We start from the raw sequence: 20301 nt of genomic DNA, 5'->3' as shown, positions 1-20301 counted from the left end.
GATTTTTATCTTATTGATGTTCAATATTCAGATTCAATAAATTGTGTGGTTTACTAAGGAACAAGAATTATCCCTAAAAACAAAAGGAAACTTATTTTTCTTCGGGAAACCAAGGAGGAGTGGAGAGGAGAGATGAGACCCTCTCCCCTTGTGGGACCTTTAGGGAACTAAGGAGTAGTAGAGAGGAGAGATGATGCTACCTCCGTGAACTCTTCCCTTGTAAGCCTTCAGGGAACCAAAGGGGAGTGGAGAGGAGAGATGAGACCTGGGAAGACACATTGTAGAATCAGAAAACATAGCATATCCAATGACAACCCTGGTGAACTTTATAAAAGAGATCGGGTGACCGTTAAAGAAATGAGGTAAAATAAGAGATAGCACAATGGGCCTATGGCCTAAGTGCTCACGGGAACTACACGTAAACCGTCTCCGCTCTATAAATAAATAAATAAATAATAATGATCCCAGAGAATCATTTCTTGAAAAGTGAAAGTCTTCGGAAATAGCTCCTCCTGCTATCTCCTTCCAATTAATCCTAAATGAGGATATCTAAATCCGGAGAAAATTATAAATTACTAACACAACCTTCAGTCAACAAACATTAAGATGTTGAAATCATTAAAATCATGAAATAACACTAATCACTAACCAAAATAAAGATGTGGAAATCATGAAGTAATACGAACACAACCTACAGTCAACAAACATGAAGATGTGAAAATCAATAAGCATGAAGATGTGGAAAGCATGACACAAATTCAATAACCTACAGTCCGCCTTGCAACAGGACTGCAAATAAACTACTGTAACTATCCCGCAGCCAAGTAGGGGAATAGGTAGGATCTCCGTAATATATTGTGACGTCAGAAAATTAGCACATCGTGCAAAATTATTGAAGAATATTTTTTAAGATTCGATTTGAGATATTCACGGCTGAAGTAAGTATTAAAGTGATTTATTTTATTGTGCCGTGTTACGCTACCTCCTTCTTATCCATCATGCAACACTGCAATGCTCTCCGAAACGTTAAAGAAGTAGGTTGCGCAACACGGCGTAATACCCCAAAAATAAATCACTATCTTTATAATTAAATCATATTCTATTCATAATTATAATGAAGATATGACGAACGTATAATTTTTATATTCTCGGAACTGAAATGGATTGCAATAAATCTTTATTTTAAATGTTTTGTTGAAAACATAATTTTCTTGATGACACTTGAATCAATATCGATCGGAGAATCATTACTGTTATTCATTACAAATTTATTTAAATGATTTATTTTCAACAACAAAACGGAACAAATATGTGCCATTTTTATGTTAACAATGTCCACAGATAAGCGGATTAATCATAAATTAATTATAATTATTTTATTTGTAAAGAATAATAAATATTCCTGGGTTACAAATAACTTAACAATATTTGAAAATATCCTGTTACCATCACAGCGAGCGAAAAATGTTGCCTGTGTCTTTATGAAGGGCTAAGCCAGCCGAGGAAACGAACTCACGACGCCTGGGAAGGAACAAGACACAATGCCAACTCAGCCACTGAACATGTTTAGTAGGTGTGTATTCATTGAAGTAGGTATAATACAACGATTTTAGGCGAAGCACTACGAAGTAATACAAAATTATGTAGGCCAACAAAAAATACTCTATAGTAATTTTTTTTTAAAATTTAATTCAAATCAAATTTAATAATAAAATTATTAAGTTCTGCAAGTAATTTTTGGTATTTTTTATTGTTACAGCTGTTTCGGCCTTCAAGGCCATTTTCAAACTGTGGTTTTAGCCACGTTTAGACGACTTATTTATATGATTTTATTTTTACCCCCTCCCAATTTAAAATGATTTATTACCGGTTAAACCGATTTACTGATAAAATAATTGTGACAATAGATTTCATATTCTGTGGGGGTATTTTGAAGTCTGTTTTCCCCACATTAATGTTATCTTAATTGTTTATTAAATGTGTTATAACCTTTGCAAAACTTGTACATAAATAAACTAGTTTTTCAACACACCTTGCCTGATGATGGGCAATATAAGGCTGTCTGAAACGTTGGCTTATGATGGAGGAAGCGCCCCCAAAACCTCTGATAGGAGAGGCCACCAGAAGAAGAATAAACGATTGACACTGACTTTTCCAATTTTTCCTGCCATATAAATATACCAAATTATTCTAGGTGTGTTACTATAGCATTATTGGCTAGTTGTTTCAAAAAAATAAATAATGACAAAACTTAAATAGAACCTTCACAGAACTTGAAAATCAACTGAGTAAATTAATGAATTGTTCAATTTCTGTGAAACAAAGCGTCCTTAGGGATGATAATTCATCTTCCTAGCTCCTAAAATCTTCAACCATAACTTGAAAACTGAAAAAACTCCATACCTTCAAAAAACAAAAAAAAACACACCATGGATCCTTACATCTGCAATACGACTAGCAAGCCGGAGGTCACGGATTCAAATTCCAGCGTTCACAAGTAAATTTTATTTGATTACTCTGTATTATTTCACAATTTACTAATTGAAAATAATATATAGTAGGTATATTTGCAGCACGTTCCAGGGTGGAAGATACTCTCAGTATCACGTTGTTGTAAGACCACAATTCAGAATTGAAACGTTAATTGAAATGGCTTTGGACGTGTTTGGCAACCAGATTAAATATCCAGGTACTTCTCCACCTTCCTCTCCTTCATCTCCTGACCCTCCTCACCAGCTTCAGCCTCAAAACACACCCCAATTGAGGATTCCATAGTGTCACTGACTCCTGACGGTTGGGAGCAGCTGGGACGCTTGTGCGGTTTCACATAAAAATAAATATAAAACTTAAAATTGATCCAATTGAAATGGTCTAATATAAACATGTATTTTAATTTACACACTTTGCTCATTTGCATGTGTAAATTGCATTTTTGCATCCTTTTTTTTTTTTTAAATATGCTTGTTGTATTCGTACAAACAGGTCTCCAACTCGTCTTGGAAGGAGTTTATAAATAAATGGTTCTTTTAGATTAATTAGGAATTTATTAATACTTCGAGTAATATAATAGTGACTCGATAGTCAACCTAACCAGAAGCTGCCTAATTTTAATTTGAAACAGTGAGTTTATCTGGGAGCCTTCCCACTGGTCCTGGCGACTACTGGCACAGGCTCCATCTTGCGGCTTTCCACGCAAGCTCTAAGCACTGCCCTCTGTGCGTGCATCTGTAAAAGCTCTTACTTTCCAACAATGCTTAAACTAGGAACATTTTTAATTTCACTGGGAACTAAGCTATACATTTGGACATTTTTATACTGTACAGAATTCTGTCTTTATTGTAATTTACTTTGTCTCTAAAGTGAGTTGGTATTGTATTATCAAAAACTTTGTACATAAAAATTTAAATGTTGTAGAAAATTCTCCGTTTAACACTCCTTATATAATTTAATTCCTTATGCTTTTTCTGTATTATTCTTATACTTATTTAGGATTATATATTGCAAAAATATCTTTTGAACTTTCTAGACCTTAAGTAGGTATGATAACTAGAAAGATAAATGAAAAAATCTTAATAAAATTTCATTTTGTAATCTATAATATTTCATTCCTTTCCGCTATGACAAGTACACAATAACTAGAAAGATAAATGAAAAAATCTTATTAAAATTTCATTTTGTAATCTATAATATTTCATTCCTTTCCGCTAAGTGAACAAAGCGTAATGAAAACCGTTTTAAAAACAGTACAATAATATCTACATAGAACACAAACATTCTTACTCGACTTGATAAAATATTGGAAATCAACAAAGATACATATAATTAGTTACTTAAAAAGTTTGGTAAAACAGACGGAGTAACTTTCGCTTGGAATTATTGGTTTAAAATCATTAGTATTACTACTAGTTAAACGATAATATTTTTTTCCATTAAATGTGATTTTTGCAAAGCACAAATACATAATATTATAAATTTCATAACGAGTAGCACCAGCGGAGACTTGTCTGTAAACTTTTACGGTGTCGCCGAACCGATCTGAAGAATATGGTCCCCTTCACGCACCATAGATATCCCCACAAAGTGAAACACGGTTAGGTCAAGTTGCAGTTAGTTAGTGGCGTCTGTGCGGTTTTTAAAAACGTGATTTATAAATCACTTGGTAAAGTTGTTGAATTCCGCTTCATGCGAAGGCTCTTTAAAAAAACAACACTTGATTTCAACTTAAATATCTAATGGAGACCTCAGTGTTTAATGCAGCAGCACGGCACATAACCGGGGTTTCAAAATATTCGCACATTTCAGAACACCTTTGTAACCTTCACTGGCTCAAGTGCCCTGAAAGAATCCAGTACAAATTGTGCTGGATGGTGTTTAAATGGTTCCATGCTAACTCAACACAGTACTATTCAACACACTTTTAAAAAGTAATATAAAGTCATTAAAAACGATGATTTTTTTTTAATCTAACCTAACCTAACCTAATTGAACCAGTTAATAAAGTTTTTGTTTCATCACTTTCCACGACTTTATATAACTTTTTAAAGATGTGATGAATTATCATATTGATGATTTATCCAGTCACCATTTTTTGCATATGCGTGTAGCCGGAAGTCGACAAATTTATCAATCGCTTTTTTTAAATTTATTTTTATTATTTTAATATCTTTATACAGCGCCCTTGAGGTGTTTTTGCACAAAAACGGCGCTATACAAGTCATCCAAGTGTTATTATTATTATTTATCTTTGTCACTAAGAAAAATATCACCAATAAACTAAAATGAATACTTTCAGATTGGAATAAATGGCATAGGTAAACAATGGAGTGAATTGTTTTTTTTATACAATGAGAACTGTCACTATTATTTTGTAAAATATACATTTTCTTGAAGAAAGAGAAATCAGAAAGACATTCTTGTTTACGTTTGGATAATACGGCTATTTGTGGAAATAAATGATGACAAATTATAATGTACTATTTTATCTACGGGAAAAAACACCGGAGAACCAAATTACCTGGCTAAAATATCATGCAGAAATGTCATGTTTTCGTAGACACAAACAAAAAGATTCACTTAGATTGCGATCGCACTATAATTAAACGATACTGAGAAGTCGTGTGTAGCTAATTTACAACATGTGAAAATAGTGCGAATTCAGATTTAAATAAAAGAAAAAACAAAAGATTTCCTAAAGATGAGTGCCAGGTTAGCTGTCAAAATCGTACGTGTTTTAAGGCGGATTCATGTGGTTGACTCCTCGGATTGTACATTCTGTGATAGAAGTGGGAACTTTAGATCATATTTTAGGTGAATTGTACATTCTGTGATAGAATTGGGAACTTTAGATCATATTTTAGGTGGATTATAAATTCTGTGAAAGAAGTGGGAACTTTAGATCATATTTTATGTGGATTGTACAAGTACATTCTGTGATAGAAGTGGGAACTTTAGATCATATTTTCGGTGGATTATACATTCTGTGATAGAAGTGGGAACTTTAAATCATATATTAGGTGGATTATACATTCTGTGATAGAAGTGGGAACTTTAGATCATATTTTAGGTGGATTGTACATTCTATGATAGAAGTGGGAACTTTAGATCATATTTTATGTGGATTGTACATTCTGTGATAGAAGTGGGAACTTTAGATCATATTTTAGGTGGATTGTACATTCTGTGATAGAAGTGGAAACTTAAGATCATATTTTAGGTTGTCCCTCTCAAAACAAATATCTTCTCTTCTACAAGCCATATCTCAAATTGCCTCCCCTCCATTCGACGGTTGATGGGTATTTTTAATGGGTATTCCTGATGGGAATTTTTTATTTTTGATGGGTAAGTAATTCACAAAAATTCTCTAACAAACAACCCCCCATGGATTTTGAATAATTAATGGGGGAATCAAGTTTACGTAGAAAATTTGTTGGGAATATGTGGGTAGAATTTATGTGAGTGCAGTTTTAGAAATTACTAATTCTGAATCAATCCTCAGGTCGGTATTAAATACTTTTGAGTATTTTTTCACCGGTATTTTTACCAGGTATTTCTCTGTACCTGTACTCATTGTACCCAGTAACGAAAAGTACTCATAGGACCCACCTTTAAATTCGACTCTAATCTTTCATATCATTTTGAAATTTGCCTATTTAATCAAAATAGACATGTAAAGGTAATTATTCGGAATCGGATATTATAGGTTATGTTAGGTTAGGTTGGATTATTATAGGTTAGGTTAGGTTGGGTTATTACAGGTTAGGTTAGGATATAGGTTAAGTTGGATTATTATAGGTTAGGTTAGGTTGGGTTTGTTAGAAATTGGAGTTTGTTGGCTTTGCATAGATGTCTCTGCCTTTCCAACGGACTGAAGTTAATAAATAAGTTGATAGTTTTTTCAATAGATGTCGCCATAAATGCTCCCCTGCTAAAAGTCAATAAATAGGTTGATTTATAATTTTCTTCCTCTTCTGCAATAAACATTTCTGGCGAAATAAGTGGTTTAAATTTCTACCTGGATCCAAAATTATACATTGGACCTTCGTGCCGCATCCGTATTATCGATTGAATCGCGGATGATAAAAGAACCAGCAAACATCTTCAACATCCAACATCAGAGGGGATCTTCAGAAAAACGGGCAAGTGACCATATCCCATATACCTACCTTATTTTCCCAGGCAGGAGAGCATGATTTATTACACAGCCGTATTTCTTTGTTTGTTTTAAAATTGAATCGGGCTGATTGTTACCAAGTGTTGTTTGAATTGATTTCATACCCATCATCGAAATTGTAGTAAGCAATAATAATTGTTACAACAATATAAAAAGAAGTTAGAATACAAAGCAAGTATTTTAAATTTCTTAAAAGATTTATTACGAGCGGTTATATTTGAAAATCCGTTAGTTTAAACCAAGAAAGTTACCGCGAGTCGGTAAAAACACCAACCCAGCCGCGAAGCAAGCTGACGCATGCGCGGTGGAGATTGTGGAGAGAATAACAATAGTGTCAAATTGTTTTCTTTTTGACAGCCATCGAGCTGTTGCATTTATAAAATTCAGATAAAATTCATTGTTTATCGGTTAGTTAGTAAAGTTCTGTGATCAAGGACAGTGCACGTGTAGTGATTGATTACAAGTGATTATCATTTGACAATACGTTCTGTGAATACCTCCTTTCTTGATATTTAAAAATGGATCTCAAAACTTTGATTAACCAGCGTGGAATTTGCAAGGCGAAATTAACTAGGTTCAATGAATATATAAACGGTGATAATTTGTCGCAATCTGAAATTGAAGTCAGATTGAAGAAACTTGAACCAATTTTAGACACTTTCGACTCATTACAAGATAACATAGAAGCAATTTCGCCGGAAGAATTAACCAAAACAGAAAGGCAAGCATTTGAAAATTTATATTATAATCTTGTTGCTAAGGCTAAAGATAAATTGTTAAATAAAGTTCAGAATACAACATCACATAACATACGTTTGCCTATACTTGAGTTGCCAAAATTTAATGGGAGTTACGAAAAATGGTTGAATTTTCGGGATACTTTTGTTGCTTTAGTTGATAATAATCCATCTTTAGAAGTTATTCAAAAATTGTATTATCTGCGATCATGCCTCGAAGGTGACGCAGCTAAATTATTAACCTCACTTCCAAATAACCAGGAGAACTATCATACTGCATGGGAAATGTTAACTTCTCGCTATCAAAATATAAAAATTATTATACATAAGCACGTTGAAGCATTATTTAAATTGCCTGAAATAAAATTTGAAAATTCCGTAGCATTAAGGAATCTTATCGATGAATCCGAATTACATTTAAAATCGTTAAATAAGTTAAATATACCCACCGAAAATTGGGATATCATGTTAATATATTTATTGTCGCGAAAACTAGATAGTGAAACTCGACATCATTGGGAAGTATTTGCCACAAAAGAGAATCTACCCACATATAAAGAGTTTATAAAATATTTATCAGATCGAGTTCAGATTTTAGAATTTGCTGGGATTACTGAAGGAAAATTTAATCAAAATAAAACTTTTCCTTTCAAATACCGAAAAGAAGCTATGATTTCTTTAACGCCTCAAATGACAAAATGTATTATTTGCAAAGGCGATCATAAGGTTTATAATTGTAAAAAATTTTTAATATTAAATACTAAGGATAGAATTATAAAGATACGTCAAGTAAATGCGTGTTTGAAATGTTTGTGCTTGGGTCATAAGCTAAAAGAATGTAAAAGTAAATACAATTGTCGTATATGCGAAAATAACTCGCACAATACTTTGTTGCATTTAAAAAAGGAAACAGATAATTCGAAGTCTCAGGATAAGGATTCACCATCAACATCAAATAATGAACCTTTAGTTACAAATCACTCTACGAAAATATCTAATAGTTTTGTTTTGTTATCTACCGCCGTTATTAAAGTGTTGAATAATAACGGAAATTTGATTAAGGCTAGAGTTTTATTGGATAGTGGTTCTCAGTCCAATTTTATAACAGAAGAATTTGCAACAAGGTTGCAATTAAAACCCAAAAGGGCAAACATACCGATTACCGGAATCCAAAACAAAATATTGAATATTAAAAATAGCATAAATTTAAGAATTTTCTCGAACTATTCACCGTATGAAAGAGACATAGAATGTCTCGTTTTGAAAGAAGTAACAAGTCATCTGCCGCAAATTTCTTTACAGAAAAAGGATGCCAACATACCTGATGGTCTTCAGTTAGCGGATCCTGCCTTCTATGAAACAAGCTCCATAGATATGCTACTCGGAGCGGAAATCTTTTGGGAAATTATGAAGCAAGATCAACTTCGAAATGGAGACTCAGGACCCATATTACAGAGAACTGAATTCGGATGGCTGGTGTCAGGACCCATCGTCACAACAAAAATAAAAAGGCCAGTAAAATCTTGTCAACTATCATTAAATATAATCCATAAACAGATTGAAAACTTCTGGAAATTAGAAGAATTCCAACCGGTGAAGCACCGGAGCCATGAGGAGCGAGCGTGCGAGGAGATTTTCAAGGACACTTATAAAAGGAATGACAATGGTCGTTTCATGGTAAGCTTACCACAGCGCCCCTGTGTTAAACAGTTGGGAGAAACGCTGCCCATGGCGGAAAAAAGACTTTGCAATTTGCAAAGGAAATTTTCTTCAAATCCTGACCTGATGAAAAAATATAAAGAATTCATGCAAGAATATATAGACTTGGGTCACATGACCCGGTGCGAAGCACCTTCTAATGAAGATTGTTATTTTTATTTGCCACATCATGCAGTATTGAAAGAATCGAGCACTACCACTAAGACTCGAGTGGTATTTGACGGTTCAGCAAAATCATCCAATGGTATATCGTTAAACGATGCTCTCATGATAGGACCTGTTTTACAGAAAGATTTAGCCGCACAATTGATATGTTTCAGAAAACACCAGTACGCGATAACAGCCGACATTGAGAAAATGTACAGGCAAGTATTGGTGCGACCCGAAGACAGAGATCTACAGCGAATAGTATGGAAAAATTTCCCGGAGGAGGAAATTCAGCATTATCGACTTAACACCGTTACCTACGGTCTGGGGCCGTCATCATTTTTGGCAACTAGATGCCTCCAACAGCTGGGAAATGAAAATATATCATCAAACCACAAGGTCAGTCAGATTATAAAGAATAATTTTTATGTGGATGATTTAATTACTGGAGATGAAACTGAAGAAAACTGTTTAATAATTAAAGAACAACTAATATCCATCATGGCATCCGCTGGGATGAACTTAAGGAAATGGCGGTCGAATTTGCCCTCGTTATGTTCGAAGGAAGAAAACATGTCAGATATGATTATTAGTACAGATTCAAATGACAACAAAATATTAGGCCTGTCTTGGAACAATCAGCAGGATAATTTCCTATACACAGTGAAGTTATTAAAAAATCCAATTAATAGCAAACGACAAATACTGTCATGCATTGCGTCCATATTTGACCCGTTAGGATTAATAGGTCCTGTTACTGTTATTGCTAAATTATTGATGCAAAAATTGTGGCAGGCAAAGCTTCAATGGGATGAGCCCATTCCATATAATATGTTGAAGACATGGGAAGTATATGTGAATGAACTGCCTCAATTAAATAATTTAAGAATAGGTAGAAAGATAATATGTCAAGATCATGTAAATTTACAGCTACATGGATTTTGTGACGCCTCAGAAAAGGCATATTCGTCCTGTGTTTATATGGTGTCTACTGACAAATTGGGTAAGAAGTACTCCAATTTGATAATGTCCAAATCACGGGTAGCGCCTTTGAAAAGTGTTTCTCTACCCAAGTTAGAATTATGTGGAGCCGTATTACTGACAAGACTAGTGAATTACATTAAAGATGCTCTATGTACTCCGGATATACCTACTACATACTGGTGTGATTCCCAAATAGTACTGTGCTGGATCAGGGATCAGCCGGTAAGATGGAACACTTTCGTTGCTAATAGAGTGGCGGAAATCCAGGAAACCAGTCAGCCGGAGCAATGGAACCATGTACGGTCAGAAGACAATGCAGCAGACGTGCTTTCCAGAGGAATCGGCGTTTCACAGTTATTAATTTCCAGCATTTGGTGGCATGGTCCAGATTGGCTGACGTTGGATTCAGCGTGCTGGCCAAATTCCAACTCATTTTGTATTGATCCACCAGAGATCAAAACAAGCTCGGCACTGTTATCTGCTGTGAAACAGGACTGGGACATTTTTGATAGATATTCCAATTTTTCCAAATTACAGAGAGTAACAGCATACCTTAATAGATTTATTTTTAATTGTAGAAACCCTTCGCAGCGCCGCTATAGTAAATTGACAGTTAGTGAGTTGGAAAATTCAGTAAACAAATTAATATCTCGGGCGCAATCATACTGTTTCAGAGACGAAATTCGAGTTTTAAATAATGGAGGTAATATACCTAGGAATAGTGCACTAAAGTCATTAGATCCTTTTATTGAAAGGGATCTAATTCGTGTGGGGGGAAGGCTCTCCAAAGGTAAAATGGTAACCGAAGGCCAGCAGCACCCAATTTTGTTACCTTCGCATCATAAATTAACAGAGTTAATTGTAAAACACTATCATTACTTGAACTTACACTCGGGAACGCAGTCATTATTGGCGTTGATTAGAATGAAATTTTGGCCGATTAAGGGAAGGAATATTGTAAAAAAAATAATAAAAAAATGTATAATTTGTTATAGATGTAATCCCAAATCCGAACAGCAGTTGATGGCCGACCTGCCAGCTGAAAGAATAACTGAATGTAGGCCATTTCAGATAACAGGAGTGGACTACTGTGGACCAATATTAATAAAGTCGGGTATTCACAGAAAATCACATAGCGTTAAATCATATATTTGCTTATTCGTATGCATGGTCACTAAAGCCGTGCACTTAGAAGCTGTGCTGTCCTTGAGCGCAGAGAGTTTTTTAAACTCTTTGAAACGGTTTATCTCGCGTCGTGGTAGACCAAGCAAAATGTTCTCGGACAATGCAACCAATTTTAAAGCGGCTAATAATGAACTAAGAGAAATTTATAATTTTTTAAATATGTCTAATGATAAAATTGATAATTATTTATCCACATTAGGAATACAATGGCAATTTATACCAGCTCGTGCGCCGAACTTTGGGGGGCTCTGGGAGGCTGGGATAAAGTCAGTTAAGCATCACTTAAAAAGAATAACCAGTATCGCTTCATTAACTTATGAAGAGATTAATACGGTGTTGTGTCAAATTGAATCTTGCTTAAACTCCAGGCCACTGTCTCCCTTATCAAATGATCCTTATGACCTTAATCCCTTGACTCCCGGTCACTTTCTAATAGGAACTAGTTTGGCGGCGATTCCAGAACAAAATTTGGAACATATCACATTCAATCGATTAAACAATTACCAAAAACTAATCCAGATTGTACAATTTTTCTGGTCGAGGTGGCGGAAGGAGTACTTAGCAGAACTTCAAACCAGAAGCAAATGGACCAATAGGAATCAAAGGCAGATGCGGTCTGGCGACATGGTCGTAATAAAGGAGGACAACGTCCCTTCTTGCTACTGGAGGCTGGGACGTGTGAGCGCCGTTCATCCTGGCGCTGATGGAAGAGTTCGCGTGGCGACCATCATCACGTCGAAAGGCATCATCCAGAGGGCCATTTCAAAGATCTGTCTGTTGCCAATGGATGACAACGAGGAGTTGAAAATGTCGACACCCCCACCCAACGGACCAGACGCTGAGTAAGCGCAAAATAAAAAAAGGTTTTGTGCAAAACAATATAAAAAGTTTCGTGATAAAAACAATATAAAATTTTTGTGTATTATCATAAATAAAAATAAAAAATAATAATAATAAATTAAAAGAAGATAAGGAAGAAATAATAATAAATAAAAGGTAAAAACAGTGCATAAAAAAGTGGATAACAATAAAACTTGCGAGTTTGATAAAAAATGTACAAAATAAAAAAAGGATTGTAGATCCGTATATACCAAGAAAAAAAAAAAACACTTTAAAAATGAACGCTTATAAACCGAGATAGCCTGCTGGCTATATGTAATTTCAAACTACACAAATACATCTGAAGAAACTAATTATAAATGTGGTAATGAACTATAGAAAAACACAAACCCTTAAGAAGGATGACCAGGAAACCAGCGCTCCATGTTGTGTTGTCTATATTATTTGTTTTATGTTTGATTATTGTTATGATTTCTGTTAGAACAAGGTTATTGGAATTATCTTAGTTGTTAAATTATAGTATAGAATAGCTTAGTGAATTGCATGAATTTGATTTGAACGAAAGTAATAATTTTAATCTCATAATTAATTTGTATAATTTTAGTTAGTTTGAAATTGTCATTTCGTTTTTAGAGTAGTCTTATGTTTAAACTTATGCTTAGAAATAGGTTACCTATTATTTCAAATATTTATTGTTAATCAATTTTTTTTGTATTAACAGTAATAGTAAATAATTACTATTTTTGTTTCTTCCAAATTAATTTTGGCATATATGTAGATATTTAGCTGCTTAATTTTTATTCTTATGTTTTGGGGTTTGTTTCAGAAAAAATGACCTCCAATCCTTTTTTCGGGGGGAGTTTATGTTAGAAATTGGAGTTTGTTGGCTTTGCATAGATGTCTCTGCCTTTCCAACGGACTGAAGTTAATAAATAAGTTGATAGTTTTTTCAATAGATGTCGCCATAAATGCTCCCCTGCTAAAAGTCAATAAATAGGTTGATTTATAATTTTCTTCCTCTTCTGCAATAAACATTTCTGGCGAAATAAGTGGTTTAAATTTCTACCTGGATCCAAAATTATACAGGGTTATTACAGGTTAGGTTAGGATATAGGGTAGGTTGGATTATTATAGGTTAGGTTGGGTTGAAGTTTGGCCAAAATAGTACCTACCTAGTATTTGCATAAAGTAAATGGTTAAAATTCTAGCTACTCATATCAGGAATACCAACAAAAGAAAATGTCATAAACAGAAATCATTCCAGCTGTCATCCTATACAACGAAAGCGAATTTTATTTTATGTAATTAAAAATTAAAATGAAAAAATTAAAAAATTCCCAAATGCATTCAGATTCCTTTTATAGTAATTAAGGTAAATCAGAAGGTTTTATTTAAAAATATTTCGTATAATCCGTGTCTAGCGATTCCGAATATTTACCAAAAGTTTTTTCTTATTAGTGCTAGAAGTGTTTAGGGAGCGGTTTAAATGGTAGAAAAAGGAGACGCCCGAGGAGTACCTACTTACCGCAATATCTCTGCACCTGAATGAGAGACGGAGTCGAATTTAAGTCTATGTAATGTAGTTTTTTAACAGTTACATTGTGATATACAGCTGTGAATGTTGAAAGATGTCGAAGTCGCCCAAGAAAGACATTTGCAATAGCCAATTGCTGGCTACTAACAACTCTGAATTAATATTAAATGTCAAATTCAAAAAGTCTCAATGTTGCTTTATTTAAAAAAAATCAATGTGGAATTGTCATTGATGTATTATACTAGATTAGCCCTGTCTAGTTAAATTCATTTTAAAAATAACGCCACGTAGCGTACGTCACAAATATGAAGATGAACTTAACAACCCAACTCTGTTTAAACTCCTTGTACAAGCGTTCAAACTCGTAAGCGAAACCACGGAGAATTTGTTGTCAGAGGTGTTGTAATATGGACATAATTCAAATTTAAATATTTGGAACTCGGTTATTTTTGTGATTGAAAAAATGAACTTGCCCAGCATAGCTGAGAAGCAAAATAGACCAACAAAAGGTAAAACGCAATGCACAGTGCCCATTTCGCATTGCGACATAATGCGTGGGCCTTTTCATAAATGTGCATGTGAACCAAACCAAAATTGTGTTGGGGTTATTTTTAAATAAATATGACGTGTCTTGTCTAATTTAGTCTATGGGAGTTGTAGGAAAATAAATTAATATAATAGGAGACCGGGCATTTTTATATACCTACTGAAGTCACTATCTTAAAAAAGATTATATTAATTAAAAAAAATATAATTTAAAATTTTTTGGTAGTCTTAGTAGAAATATTTATCCACACGATTTTTCAAAATCATCATAAAATGCATGTACCTATTGTGCTATTGTGATTTGTGAGTAGGTACCTCAGAGGTAATCATTGGGTATGTAGAAAGAGCCAGGCGTTCCAAGTATGGGCCACGCATATCGGATCATTGTCCGATGTGAGATATCTCGGGCATCAGTCGATTACGAGCGCTTGGCACAGGGCACTTTAAAATGCCGACATGCACGTTGAGACATTGTACAAGTGCACTGAAAAATATTTCGAAAGCAATGGTATAACCTTTCATCGTTAAGGAGGGTTTAACCATTGTGAGTAGTCGTGTAAATTCACTTATTAATGTTAAAAAGTCATGGAGTATTTGCACGGCGGCAAGCGGCCACCGGTCGACTCGTTCGTTGAGTTCGTTCTCGGTCAGAAGGATTCGGGCGACTTCGACAGCCGCCACCCCCCTTTTCCTACTTTCCGCACGGGATCAATACTTTACAATGATATTGCAAGGTGTGTAGACTCAAATAAAACTCAATGGCGGCAACGCGGTTTCATTTCCGTTTTTTGTTTTTCTCTACACCAACTTTTTAGATACACAAGAATATCGTACTGAACCACAAATAATAACAATTGTTTAAAAAAACGATAGCTAGAACTAATCTTAATATAGGGCTGTGGTATTAAAGAATAATAAACCTCGATCATCTTAAAAAATGAAGGCACGCTGGTAAAGTGATAATGTTAAAAATGTATCAATATGAATTGCTTTGGTTCATGCATAAATATTAAGTAAACATACAACATTTACACAAAACATGTTTGTACTGAATTTGCCCATATTGGCACCGTTTCTAAGTTAGTGGAGCTATTGTTTTGCCTATATTGTCACCGTTACTGAGTTAGTTGAGATATTATTTTGCCTATATTGACACAGTTACTAAGTCAGTTGAGCTATTAATTTGCCTATATTGCCACAGTTACTGAGTTAGTTGAGCTATTAATTTGCCTACAATGGCACCGTTACTGAGTTAGTTGAGCTATTAATTTGCCTATATATTGGCACCGTTACTGAGTTAGTTGAGCTATTAATTTGCCTATATTGCCACAGTTACTGAGTTAGTTGAGCTATTAATTTGCCTACAATGGCACCGTTACTGAGTTAGTTGAGCTATTAATTTGCCTATATATTGGCACCGTTACTGAGTTAGTTGAGCTATTAATTTGCCTGCATTGGCACCGTTACTGAATTAGTTGAGCTATTATTTTGCCTAAAGTAAAAATCTCAAGTATGCTCAACAATTGAATTTGGAAGTCACCTATGGGCTGGAGCCCAACAATATTTGATAAACACACTTGATTCTGTGCAAAGGAGGGCGGTCCGTCTGATTAACACAGACCGATTGCCATCTCTAATGCGCAGACAAATTGTGGGCATGCTGAGTCTGTTCTACGGGGTTTTTAATACAGCCTGCTTTGATGAGCTAGCAGCATTGATCCCGGTGCACCGATGCACGTGCGTGAAACTAGACGTACACGAGCGGAACACCCGCTCACGTTTGAAGTTAGCTTCATGAGAACGGGCCGCTTCTTCGACTCGTTTTGTGTAAGAGAGCTCGTATGTGGAACGAGCTACCGGCATCTGTTTTTTCCTCCTACACATATTCCGGGTATACTTTCCTATAGCCCCTACCTTAACCCGCTTAGCAACGCCGCCCTGCCGGGTGCATAGGCCTTTACACTGTACAGACAGGGGCGCTCTTGTAAAGTGTCACATAAAAAAAATACAGTGAAATACATATATGTTTTTTTTTACTCTCAGAAATAAGCTGTGCTTGTGTGTGTGAAAATTAAAGAAAAATCACTCCAAGATATTTATAATTGAATTGCCACATCGACTTTCTTACATTTTGAGGTTTTTTACAAGCGTTTCCAATACTAGTATGTCCTCTACAAAAGTGAATCTAAATTTCTCTAATAAAAAACATTAATCTTAAATGACCTGTAAGGTAAGCATGGTGGTTTGAAATATTATTTATCTGTACACATGTTATATAAATAATCTGAATACTAAGAGAACAGTGGAGTTATTACATTTAAAAAAAGTGTTCCATTAAAGTTTTATAGTCATACTGTAGCAAGAACTCAGATAAAAAAAACTTACATTATGTTATTAAATTTTTTACCTTATCAGTTTAGATTCGGTTCAGATATAATATTAAAACTGTTGTGTTTACGGCCAGTTGTGAGTAGTTCATTTACGGGCCAGTTCCTATCTCTTGTCTAACTAATGAACAACATAGATAAAAAAAAATATTGTTTGCATTAGTGTATCCAGTGATAACAATTAGTGACATCAACTGATCGACACAAAGAGTTTAACAAACGTTTATTTAGTAAAATAATTAAATTATTCCGTTAATAGAAAGAATAATCAATAAGGAAACGTTGAAAATACGTGGTGAAAATGCAAGATTTCGTCAAAATAACTGATGAAGAAGTCGACAATTTGTTGAACTGGGACTTGACACTCAAAGCGGTAAAACAGGCATTGATTTCAATTTCAAACACGTCGGTAGATGGCAGTACAAGTTCCAAAACTGGTCCCATTTCTGTCCAGACGCCCAGGACTTTTACGTTTCTACCAGGGAAGAGTGACTTCTTGCTTTGCATGCCGAGCTACGTTCAGGGTTTGGATCTCGGGAACGGAAAACAGGAGTCCTCACTAGCCTGCAAATTGCTGACGGCTTTTAGTGGAAATGCCAACAGAAACCCCCCTCTGGCGACAACGGGTGGAACTGTTTTGCTGTTTGACGATGAAACAGGGAAAGTTATTGCGGTAAGAAAATTCATTGAAACATACACGTTTTTGTTCATTTTATTATTTACTGACATGTATTTTAAATCCATGTATCTACGAAATGGACAGTCCCCTGGAGATCCTCTTTTCTTAAAAAAATGTATTATCTTTATTTCTCCCAGAAAATAGTATAAAAATAGAAAGAATGATAGTTGCTGAAAAAAAAAAATAATAGCTAATAAAAAATAACAAACTAATTTATTGTACATTGTTATTGATTATTATCAAAAATCAACATGTAAAAAAGGTGTATTTTTACTATAATACATCTATTTTAAAATGTCTATTAAAACTTTTTTTTGGTTGGTCTGAGGATTGTACCTTCCTTTCCAGGAATTGGAATCAACAGCCCTAACAACCCCGTGTAGGACCGACATTTATTTCTTATATTAACTGCTGTACTGTGATCCAATTCAGAAAAAATACGTATATGTCCGCGTGTGTGTACGTGATTACCACCAAAAGTTGATAGAATGCATTGCTATAGACATCGAGTCTATCCGCCGACTTTCAGCTCTATCAGATTCCGGGAAGGGAGTTAATTTCCCCTTTCAAGATTTGCATTTATTCATTCCCGAAAACGAAAGTGAAATTCAAAAAGACAATATTAATTTATAAATTCAATATTTAAAAAATAAATGTGACCTAATTTCCTTTATTTTCTGCTATAGATACATCTTTCAATGTTTTGAAAAACACATTAAAAATTTTTTCAAGTCCAAATTTTGAAATTTGACTATGAATTGTTTTAGGAAAAACAGGCAAAAGCAAATGCTTTTAATGAAGTAATCATTTTTTCTATTTTACATCTATCCAAAAACGTTTAAATAATGAAGTAATAATTCTCTCTAGTTTACAGCTATCTAAAAAAGTTCAAATAAAAGAAGTAATAATTCTCTCTAGTGTACAGCTATCTAAACAAGTTAAAATAAATTAAGTTATAATTCTCTCTAGTTTACAGCTATCTAAAAAAAACTAATCATTAAATTAAGTCATACTTTTCACTATTTTACAGCTATCTTTGAAAGGTAATATTTTTTTTATATTTTACAGCTATCTAAAAAAAATAATAATTAAATGAAGTAATATGTTTCTCTTTTTTATATATATCTAAAAAAAGTAAAAAATTAAATGAAGTAATTAGTTTCTCTATTTTTCAGCTTTCTAAAAAAAGTATTAATTTTCTTTATTAAAATATCAATCCGAAAATAAAGTGTCTGCTAGAAAAGTCTCTAATTTATTTTAAAGGGGAAAAAGATGAGTTCGTAACAATGCTTATATTATATGATCGCGTACCCTTACATGTTATTATAGAGAAGTGATCAATATTTGGGTAGTTATTAAAGTTGTTCAGACGTATCTCTTCAGTCGATGGTGTCGTTATTTTAGAGATTATGGTTATGTGCATTGTGCAAATATATAATATGATTTATTCACGCCTTGAAGGCTCTTTACATGTATGCATTATTATAGGCATGTGTTCATGAGTAATAATAATTTTATAATACAGAACATAATCAAGTGTGCAATATAAGCAGGTAAAATACAATTTACCGTTGAAATTTTTACAGCGAAGTTCATTAATTGTATATAATAGCAAATCAGACACACTCACTGACCAATAGGATGCATGATCTGGGCAACAAGTAGGGGGGTGCTATTGATTTATTTATTGACTCCATTTATAGAATTAAGCATAATCTATACCAAAACTTTGTCGAATCCTACAAATTAGAGTAGCGTTGGTAAATTACTTTTAATGTTTTGTCTTATATGTAGTGTTGTTGTAATTCTTTTTTTTTACTTTATGTTACTCTTACGTTTTACTAATATTGCTTCATATTTAGTTTTTTTTTTAAATTTTGTTTTCTTTTTTTTTATAATTATCTCAATATTTTCTCATTTTATTTGTAATCACAATTTTACAATTGTATATTTTGTACCTTCTTAACAATGGATTACATCTATTTACTGTCAGTATTTCCTGTATAATACAGATATTCTCCTATGTACACTGCATCATGTATCATTTCTATGTAAAAGCCTTTTTAGGTGAATATATAAATAAATAAGTGATAAATGTACTATGAAAGTAGCTTCAAAGCAATGTGCAGTAACTGTGTTGATATTTATAAACGTATACATGAACAGTTTGTTGGAAAACATGTTTGTATTTAGCAAACCTTTATTACACCAGGTTGGGTGTTTTAAAGAACATAGTTAAATTAATAATATTATGTACAATGTTGGCCGACTTATTTAGATTCAGTTCGTATTTTTGCAAAACAATGCCTAGTGGATTAGTAATTTTACAAATTTTATAATAGCTGTGTTGAATTATTTTAATTTTAAATTACGTAGGTACTATCATCCAGTTTATTTTAATATAACCAGGGAAAAACAATACTAAATAAATACTTTAAACAACAACTTCTTAAATAACATAAAGGAATCATAAACTAAGATTATTTACAAAACATTAGATAGAGGCAAAAATGCTTAAGTATATTCATTGACCTCAGTAAAGCTTTTGATAGTGTCTCACATTCAAAATTAATTAATAAAGTAAATAATATAGGAATTACTGGCAAAGCTAAAACATGGTTAAAAAGTTATCTCTATCAAAGAACTCAACAGGTTAAAGTAAACAACGAATTAAGTGAAATAGAAAATATAGATTTTGGAATTCCACAAGGAACTGTTTTGGGACCTTTACTTTTTATATTATATGTTAATGAACTTTTTCAACTCCCAATCATTGGAAACATCATATCTTACGCAGATGATACAGTTATAACTATTGAAGGAAATTCATGGAATGAGGTCGTAGTATCAGCTAATAATGCAATAAATATCGT

The 20301-nt window shown here is 33.6% G+C and overlaps 2 protein-coding genes across 4 annotated transcripts in view; both read left to right on the top strand.

Annotated features, from left to right (window-relative positions):
• Window positions 1-6919: 6919 nt before the first annotated feature.
• Window positions 6920-12802, top strand: LOC149419454 (uncharacterized). 3 transcript variants are annotated; one of them, XM_089638311.1, is made up of 2 exons: window positions 6920-7391; window positions 11253-12802. In XM_089638311.1, exons 1-2 carry the CDS (start codon window positions 7189-7191, stop codon window positions 12286-12288), a joined length of 1239 nt encoding a protein of 412 aa, XP_089494437.1. In that variant the 5' UTR covers window positions 6920-7188; the 3' UTR covers window positions 12289-12802. The 3 variants fall into 3 exon arrangements, with proteins under 3 accessions (XP_089494437.1, XP_089494436.1, XP_089494438.1); XM_089638310.1 differs by having other exon boundaries at window positions 8710-12802; XM_089638312.1 differs by having other exon boundaries at window positions 6920-9672.
• A 4049-nt stretch (window positions 12803-16851) lies between these two features.
• The window catches only part of LOC149419453 (ketimine reductase mu-crystallin), a 105806-nt gene continuing 102356 nt past the window's right edge, over window positions 16852-20301 (top strand). Inside the window, exon 1 of the mRNA XM_089637831.1 lies at window positions 16852-17422. Within this exon, the coding sequence (XP_089493957.1) occupies window positions 17051-17422 (372 nt within the window). The 5' untranslated portion in view covers window positions 16852-17050. The remainder of the gene's footprint in view (window positions 17423-20301) is intronic.

This window comes from Hesperophylax consimilis, chromosome 12, assembly GCF_061612785.1.
Source record: "Hesperophylax consimilis isolate HC1 chromosome 12, BYU_Hcon_1.0, whole genome shotgun sequence".
Taxonomy (NCBI): Eukaryota; Metazoa; Arthropoda; class Insecta; order Trichoptera; family Limnephilidae; genus Hesperophylax; species Hesperophylax consimilis.
This window is presented reverse-complemented; position numbering and strand designations above follow the sequence as displayed.

Bases quoted from the DNA above. Each gene is read 5' to 3' on its own strand.
- LOC149419454 (XM_089638310.1), top strand. From the start codon at position 8,782: ATGCTACTCGGAGCGGAAATCTTTTGGGAAATTATGAAGCAAGATCAA.